The 9,104-nt window shown below is 33.7% G+C and overlaps 1 protein-coding gene across 1 annotated transcript; it reads right to left on the bottom strand.

Annotated features, from left to right (window-relative positions):
* Positions 1–3,892: 3,892 nt before the first annotated feature.
* Positions 3,893–6,399, bottom strand: LOC122292943 (aluminum-activated malate transporter 8-like). The gene is made up of 6 exons (XM_043101517.1): positions 5,886–6,399; positions 5,600–5,740; positions 5,224–5,496; positions 4,987–5,099; positions 4,686–4,835; positions 3,893–4,504 (listed from the first exon to the last, which is right to left on the bottom strand). Exons 1-6 carry the CDS (start codon positions 6,169–6,171, stop codon positions 4,151–4,153), a joined length of 1,317 nt encoding a protein of 438 aa, XP_042957451.1. The 5' UTR covers positions 6,172–6,399; the 3' UTR covers positions 3,893–4,150.
* Between the last annotated feature and the right edge of the window lie 2,705 nt (positions 6,400–9,104).

Here is a 9,104-nt window from a genome sequence, read left to right as displayed (position 1 = left end):
TTTTTTCAAGTTCTTGGATCACGTTCTGGATATTTGAGGGGCTTAGAACGTTGCGTGAAGCCATTTTCAACATCTTCATCATCTTCTAAAGCCAGATCGAATGACGACAAGACTAAAAAATTAGAGGAAGCTGCACTTGATATAGAACGATTGAGATCGAAGGAAAAAGAGTTGCTAACCCGATTAGATCAAGCAGCAGATTTAGAAGCAAGATTAGAAGAAAGGCTACAATTAAATAACCAAAAAATATTTGAACAATTTCAATTAATGATGTCTCAAAACCCTATACCACCACCACCACCACAATCATAATTCATTTGGTGTTTTTTAATTGCCTTTAATATTTATGATGTTTGTAAACATTTGAACAATTGATGTATATAGATTACAATTTGATGTATATAGATTACAATTTGTATTAATATCAATTTCATTTTGTTTGATCAATACCGTACGAATGGTAAATTACCATTTATGCATACATTTGAACAAAAATATATCCATTCGAACAAAAAAAATTCTCATTCGAACAAAAAAATATCCATTCGAACAAAAAAATTCTCATTCGAACAAAAATATACCCATTCGAACTTACCCGGGAAATACAATCCATGCATTCGTTCGAACAATTAAATACTCATTCGAATAAATTCATTTCTAATAGTCCGTTCGAACAGAAGATTTCTGTAAATAGATTATTTGTTCGAACAGTTAATATTTTTTTTCGAACTAAAGTCACTTACGAACTTGTTTGTTCGAACGGACTTGGTCAGATATGGTTATTGGTTCGAATTAACATTTCATGTTGTTCGAATAAAAATATTTTCGTTCGAACTTGATTCTGAGACGATATTTTTTTGTCTCAGAAAAAATTTTCCGTTCGAACGGTTTCGACCGATTCCGCCCAATTTCGTCCCTAAAAATACTTTTCAGAGACGAAAATTGATTTTCATCTCTGAAAACTTTCTGAGACAGCCTTTTTGAGACAAAATAGAGACGAAATTTTTTCATCTCCCAAAACTTTTAGGGACAAAATTTCCATTTTTTGAGACAAATTGTTTTGTCTCAAAAAATCATATCTCTTGTAGTGCATTCAACCATTAATTACTAACATTCGAACGTAGGTGCAAAACCATTTCACATTTGCACGTTAGTAGCCTCAATGTTTGAACGTAAATGTAACGTTCGAATATAATTTTCATCTTCGTTCGAACATAAAAAAATAAATCTCATTTGTCTTTAATGACAGTTTCCAACAACCGTCACAGAAAATACTTTTTAGTGACAGTTTGGGGACTATCACTTTTCCCAACCATCATTAAAAACCAAATATGTTGTATTGTCTATTTTTATTAACTTCAGCATGGTCAAGAGCTCCAATTTGATTTTTTCCCTTGTCAATACTTCGTGTCATGATAAAGCTTTCAATCTTTCATTATCACCTTCAATTAAACATTTATTCCTTCTCAGTAAGTAATGTCTTGATAAAGCTTTCAGTCTTTCATATAATAGAGCATTAAAATCATAGCAATATTCAATTTCTATCATAACTAAAAAGTCTAATTTAGATATCTCTACCTTTTTTTTAATTCGCACCGGGAGTCCAGAACAGCATCCTGACTCATCACGAAAGTTCACAGGCCTTCAGCAAGAAGTTTCTCGCAAGTCCACATTGGGTAATTCAATGAAAAAATTCAATGGTCCCTAGAAATTGTTCACACCCAAGAATATTTGAACCTTAAATCTAAGGAAGCATACTCCTAAACCCAACGCCTTTACCACTTTGAGCCAAGCTGTAGGAGTTATTTAGATATCTCTACTTACTAAGTTACCAAGTGTCCTTGGCTTTTTATTGACATTTTTGAATTCCTCAGTTTCTATATGGCCAATGCATATGTGCATGTAAAAACTATTTACATAAAGTATAAATATTTGGAAATAAGCCTTTTTTTATTTTACAAAAAAAATAAAAGCCATTTAGGGAGGAGGGTTTTGAACCCAAGACCTCAATTTTGGAGGCTTGGGGGTTATGCCATCAGGCTACAAGCCTTTGGCGGAAATATACTTTTAATCTAATAAATTCTATAAATTCTAGTTTACCCTTTGATTCTCTATTTAGTTGTGGCTTCTTGATACAATCTATGGGTTTTCGATGCCTCACAAGTATCAATAGTATGGTGGTTCATTGATCAAACATTGGTTCTCCAAAATAATTTGACATGTACTAAATCTTGGGATAGAATTTGAATATAGATTAGCTATAAACTATTAATATTAGCTGCTGAAGAATTTATTGAATCTTTCTAACTAGTGGCCAACTAGAGCTCTGATTTATGGCTCAAACTTGATCTGAGAGTACATTTGCAACTACTGTCGTTTAAGTCCCTTTTGTTCAGTTTTTCGTCATTAGAATATTACTATCGCCACATCTAGATTAAAATGATGTTTTTAAATATTATTCACTCCTAAAGTTTGTGCTTATAGAAATAAAAAAATAAAAATAAAAAGGAGCCGGAATACCTTTACTAATGGGTTACAAAGCTGCTAGGGGTGCTATTCTACCACAACGCGTGGCTTTTCTGGATCCAAGGCCACCAGTTACTTCAGACCTGACCAACCGCCATACTCCCAAGGTGGCGCGTGTCCCTCGCATGCCATTACAGTTGCTGTGTTTGTAATTTTTTTTCTTATAAGGTTGAAAATGCAAATCTAAATTTTTCCAAGATGTAATTCGTTAATTTTTCATATATTTTTAATTTATGTACTGTCTTTTATTTTAGAACAACAAAAATCCAAAAAGAACTCATTGTCTCTTGAATTTTGTCCATGACCTTTGCTTCATTTTAGACAGAATATGAGATTTGTTAATTCTTTCTTGGACAGAGTTTTGTTGTCTCTTAGACTACGGGTCTATAGAGTTTGCAGTAAGGACTAAAGCATGCTAGTCACAGTTGTGTATTGGAGAGTTATTAATGCTAAAGTTGGCTTGTAATGTATGTTTCAGGTTCAGCTTATAATATTCATTATTAATGAATGTAATATGCTTTTATCAAAAAAACAAAGTAGGGCTGGCTCAATAGTAAAGTCATTCAGGCCATGGCCTAAGGCCCCAACCCTATGTAAGGCCCCAAGAATAAAAGTGAGTTTTTTTTTTTTAGTTGAAAAAATAAGAAACCATTTCATTAGATAAAATTTTTAAAACTTTTTATATTTCTCAATGTGTGCAAGGCCCCATTTATAATACTAAATTTAATATTTAATACAATGCATGATCTCTATTCTTAAATAAAATTTTGAAGATTTTTCTAAATCAAGGCATAAAATTTACATTGAGGCCACATGTCTCATTTTAAGTTGTTGCATTAAATATAAATTCAAAAAAATTTTATTTAAAGATTTTAAATAAGATCTCATTTTATTAAAAATTTTAATTTTTGAGATTTGAAAAAGATGTGGGTCCTACTGTTATAATTTTCAATCGAATTGTGCACTGTTTACATACTATTCGTGCATTATAAACTATCAGATTTTACTATTTATATACTGTTTACTATTCATACACTGCTTATTATTGTTTATTTACGTAGATGCTTTTAAAATTTAAATATAAAATATAATATATTGAAATATAAAAAACTAATATATATACGGTATAGATGAGAATATCTAATCATCTATACCGTATATCCAAGCCGGGTCTAAGTTTGGTTGATGAGTGACAAAATAATTTATATTAGATTGTTTATGAGTTTATAATATTTTTCTTTTGTTGTGTTGTATAGGTCTTGAACGGTATGAAAAAAGTAGGAGTCTTCTGATAATTTTATATTAATTCATGATTCCGTCGAAAAGGCCGGCTGTCAGATCTCAGACTGCTGGGATATTATCGTTAACTGATCTCATCTTTTCTTTTAAAAAATATATGTATATATGAAGGCTGGCTTACAACATTTGATGCCCTGCTCACAACCTACTACGTACGGCTACTGTCCCCTCCTTTGATACATGTAAAAAGAGAGCTTATTTACTATCGATCATGAGACGACGTTAAGCCTTCTTATCTATATATTATCGATCGAACTCGATCCCGTTTAACAAGAAACGGATGCACTCACTCCAACATGGAAAATTTCGCTATCTATGAAGCAAATTATACGTCGTTGTTCGGTGAAACTCTGTCGTCCATCCTCTTGAATCGTGCACGAGAGGCTAATTCCTGAAAAGCCTCCACGATTTTCTCAGTGCATGGCACAATATTGATTAGAACTAATCCGACTGCAGCAGTTGGTATAATCTCTCGGAGATTGGCATTTTCCCAGAGGGAATTGTTGAGCATGGACTGGAGATTCTTGGCTGCAAGTTTTGAGCTATCAATATGGGAATTAACTAATGTTGACCGCCTCATTTTTTTGATCGCTGATGCTAATTCTTTCAGTGCTTTGCCAGATTCTGAACAAATCTGTATGCATGGCTCTTGAATTTCTCTTCGGAACTCGGTGGGTGTCTGTAAGGATGGCAAAAGATAGGTCACTGAATTAAGGAATTTAGACTCAAAATAGAAGAGGAAAAAAGGTCTGATATAAATGCAAGAGTCTCAGTCATTTGTAGAAAACTCTTATTTAAGTAATAACTTTGGTTGTCCAAGAGAGAAATATCTGTTTAGGAAATGGGTGTTTCTGACTTACTGCTTGGATCTCAAAGCAGTTGAGGTAGCCGTTGAGGTCTTCAAGTTTGTAGGCACACTGCCGAGTCAAGGTTCCAACTTTAAGGTAACGATTCCATGGATGACGGAACCCAAAACGATAGTGCCAAAGTTCCCATCTCGCTAAATTGGCCTGAAAATCCAAAAATAACAATGATACAAACTCAGAAAGATTGAATCATTTGGTGGAAATTAATTCAAGTAACACCTCCTTTCTTTTTTGTTTTTCTTTGCTGGAGAAATATTTAAGAACATTAGGTTGACAACGTTATACTCACACGTACCATAGTTTCTTCCTTGTCTTTAGAAGTCAGAACGCTTTTATACCCGTGAAGAAATGATTTGTCATCCGTGGAATGCCCTTCTTCTGACAATCTGAAGTATTCCTTACCAAATCCTGTAACTTTGAATAGGTCAAGAATTGATGCTAACAATAAAACAAGGCACGAAGAAAACAAAAAATTAGAAGTATTATATATATGACATGCATGTAAAGTTTTGGTCGTGGTTTGGAAGAATACCTTCTAAGAAATTCCCAAGCTTTTCCAAATTGTTAGCTATTTGGTTCTGCAGAGTCTCTCCAATCCAAACAGGGCATACACAGATGCATACAATTATAGCAATAAAGCTACCAATGATGATTGTGTATAGCCTCTCGTAGGCTATCTCTAGAACCTCAGCATCTTGGTAACTCGATACAGATACCAAGCAGAAAGTCAATATGAATATCATCAGTCCATAGTCGTATCTTGCCTTCAGTGCAGGAAAGAATCGCATAAATGTTACCGTTGCAGCTGCATGCACATCACATGTCTCAACCATGAAATTAACCAGTTTGGATGATTGTGAAGGAAATATTAATAATAATGTTAACACAGCAATGGACTATGTATTTACATATTATAAAGACAAAGATTCCAAGTACTATGGGCTGTCCCGTCCCATCGAAGAGAGTTGCCACCTGATCAACTCCGACTGCAAGCGCACCAGCGGACAACGTTGCCAGCATCCTGTTTAGGCCTTTTCCCAATGTTGCTCCTATAAATAATGGGAAAGAAGAGTTCAGCATCAGAATTTCATGCCACCAATTCAGAATTTTTTGTGCAATAATTAGTTTCTCTTAGTTTTTAAATTCATATAAATGCGACGAGAATTCTGGTAGATATATAACTCTCATTCTTACCAACTGAAAACTCGAAGACTAGAACGACTGTTAAAATCGCCCATATTCCATTTTCACCAAAACGGTCGAAGAGCTGTCGGACATAATAGAACAACGAAACCAACGTGATAGCCACTCCTACTTTGAGCGAATGGATTATTCTTCGGGGATCATCTTGTCCAAGTTTCTTCATCTTATTTGCAAACTCGACTGCCATAGCCCATAACTTTACAGGCAAGGCCTTGAGCCATTCCCATGCACGAGTGAAAGGTCCAACATTTTCAAAATTTGGAGAAGCAATATCCATTGCTCTGGGTTGAAAGGAAAGATTACAGAAATGGAGAGATAATATAATACAAGAAGATCCCTAGAAGAGTAACGAAAGCTATATATCTGATGTGTGGCAAAAGTGTTTTATTGAAAGCCAACCCGGAACTCTCTAATATATATGTAGAACCCTTGTTCGGAACGAAAGACGGAGATGGCCGGAGAGAGATAGAGACAGAGACAGAGGGGTTGGGAGGTGAACCTAAAGCTGGCAGGTGGTTCTGACTGTGATTGGGGAGGGAGGGACCTCTCCAATTTATAAGTGAGAAACACTGTTCGTGACTACTACACAACATGTCACAAATTTCATGTATATGACAGCCCGAAAAAAACAAAGGAGGGTGGAGGTCATGAATCAGGTGGCTGTTGTTTCTGACTGAGCCATTTTGTTTGAAATAGGTCCAACCAATGACAGAATCAAACATACCAACTTTTAGTTTCTGTGGATTTCCAAATGTGAAGGTTATTTGTGTATTCCAGGAATATGCTATCAACTTCAAATCTGTGAATTGTGTTTTTTTAGAAAGAGTAAGTCTTGATTTGGATAGTAAAGTCCTCATATTTCATTTCATTTTATCTGAATATTTAAATAATATAAATATAAATATTTTTTAATTTCAAATATTCTATCATTTTATTTAATTATTACTTAATCATTATAATTTTTTTAAAATTCTAAATGAAATATAAAAATTTCAAAATAAAAATTATATTTTAATAATATTAATTTTTATTTTTTTATTTTTAAAATTTAATTAAACTTATTAATTTAAATATTTTATTATTATATATTTATAAATTATTTTATTACTATTTATATATTTTTTTATAAAATTTTTTTTATCTTATCTCACGGTTCAAACAAGACGTAAGTTTACGTCTTGCCCAGCATCATCAGCTGGTAAATTTGTGAGAGGCAACAATTGGTTTCTAAAAGTCAGACGTTTAAATAGTGTTTAGGTCATGTGAAACCCTGCAATAAAAACATACACCCAATCCATGACCTCCATGCATGCGTGAACCCAGCCTAGTCCACAACGTTCCAAAAAAAAAAAAATGTTTTGATTAAGACGCTAGGGTTTAGATCATGAAACGGTCACAGAACTTATACTCTAAGAGACTTTAAAAAAAAAAAAACAAAAAGGAAGTACTTCTCGTTTCTCGTTAAGTAGTAGAAACGTCTATCCAATGAAAACCTTCCAAATAATCCTGAGACTCGGAGATCATTCATTAGAATTATTGATCCCAACAATCTGTCACATCTGTCTCGTCTCTTTCTCCCGTGGTACTTGATGACTCTGTTCTATGCTTCAACATTTGATGCTTCCTTGACTTTTGCAATTTCACTTGTCACAATTTTTGTCTTGTTTTAGTGGTCGAATGTTGAACTTTGCGACCACCATCTCCTCCGTTAGAATCTAATTATTCTCATTCCTTTTTTTTTTTTTTTTTTTTTTCTATTCTTTATTTTTTTGTAGTTTTTTTACTTTTTTTTTGGGATAATTTTCTCTTCAGTACTTAAATATTAATTAACTTTCTAGGACTGTAAGACTATCAACCATATATGCATGCAGATTTGTTAATTATATATATATATATATATCATAATTTGTATTAATTAGCTAGCTAGTACTGAATGGTACGTAGTTCATGCTTTAAATTAAGGCCAAGAGCAATTATAGCCTTACAATTCAATTATACTTTTTTTATAATTTATTAATTAAAAAATATTATTTTATTAGAAGGATGTAGAAAAATTGTAAAAGCCTCAAGGCCAAACCGACTTCCTAAATATTATAATATTTTGATCTATTTGTTGGTCAAGTACTTCAAATGATAAGCACAAATGGACGTACGTTCCTACTAAGCCTGCAATCTTGCATGATGTGATGGTAAATGTATACGAAGATTACAAAGGTGGCGCGAGTTTTCTTCCTTTCAGGGAGACATAAGTAGAATTATTGGGCACAGAGCAGGCAGGTCAATTGACCATTTTTGACTTTGCGCTTCATATTTATTGGCAGGTACTATAGTTGCTATATGACGAAGAAATGAAAACGAGTGTTTGAAATCATCATGAGGGTACTTGGTAAGGCATGAGATATTTAATATGAAGTTAAGAATTCGATCGATCTACATCACGAGAAACGGAATTTTTTTAAGTCAGCATCTCTTGTTTATCAAATTAGAGCGCCCCACTTCGAATGTTCATGAATTTCTCTCGTCATTGCTTAGGAGCTTACGAGATTATTAGAGTCTCCGCAATCATTTTTAATCTTGAAAATTCAAGATGTACGTAAGATGGTTGCTGTAACTGAAAACTCGAATTAAAAGATGTCATTAATTTGCTTTTAATTAACAAAACCGCCTAACATTTTCCGAGGTTGACCCATCTATTTTAACAGATCTAATGTGACCCATATGCATGCATAATTAAAGGGTTTGTATCTCATTATAACTCACCAAGTGTTGCATCAATCGATTGAGATAGAGAGGGTCTTTGGCCTCACATGCATTATTTTAAACCTAGCTAGCTGTATATTCCATCAATATATTAGTGTTTATGTAGATAGATAGGCTAAAACAAGCAGTTCATATTGTGACTGAGTTTTTTTGCTCGAGATTTATGGCTGTACTTGAACAAACATAATTGAAGGTGCACAATCTTTTCACTTTTTCTTAGATGCATGTTGGAAGGGATATTTAGGGGCTTGGAGGAATAAACCCATATATATGAAAAGGCCCAAACAATCTGAGATGCCAAGGGTTGAACTACGAGCCTAGGGATTGGTCTTATTGATACGTGTTATAGATAACGTGAGTAGATAACATCTACGACTGATCAGGGAGGTGACCACCTCACTTAATGCTGAGGGTCTTCAAGATAATCTTTGGAGATTAGTCTGACTCTAG

Source organism: Carya illinoinensis, chromosome 13 (assembly GCF_018687715.1).
Source record: "Carya illinoinensis cultivar Pawnee chromosome 13, C.illinoinensisPawnee_v1, whole genome shotgun sequence".
NCBI lineage: Eukaryota > Viridiplantae > Streptophyta > Magnoliopsida > Fagales > Juglandaceae > Carya > Carya illinoinensis.
Note: the sequence above shows the minus strand (reverse complement) of the source record. Positions and strands in the feature narration are given on the sequence as shown.

What these genes read in the sequence shown, in the direction of transcription:
- LOC122292943 (XM_043101517.1), bottom strand. Translation starts at nt 6,171, where the DNA reads ATGGATATTGCTTCTCCAAATTTTGAAAATGTTGGACCTTTCACTCGT. An exon ending in AATCTTTGTCTTTATAATAT is followed by an intron (nt 5,497 to 5,599) that starts GTAAATACATAG and finishes ATGTGCATGCAG; the next exon opens with CTGCAACGGTAACATTTATG. An exon ending in ACTGCTTTGAGATCCAAGCA is followed by an intron (nt 4,505 to 4,685) that starts GTAAGTCAGAAA and finishes CCATCCTTACAG; the next exon opens with ACACCCACCGAGTTCCGAAG.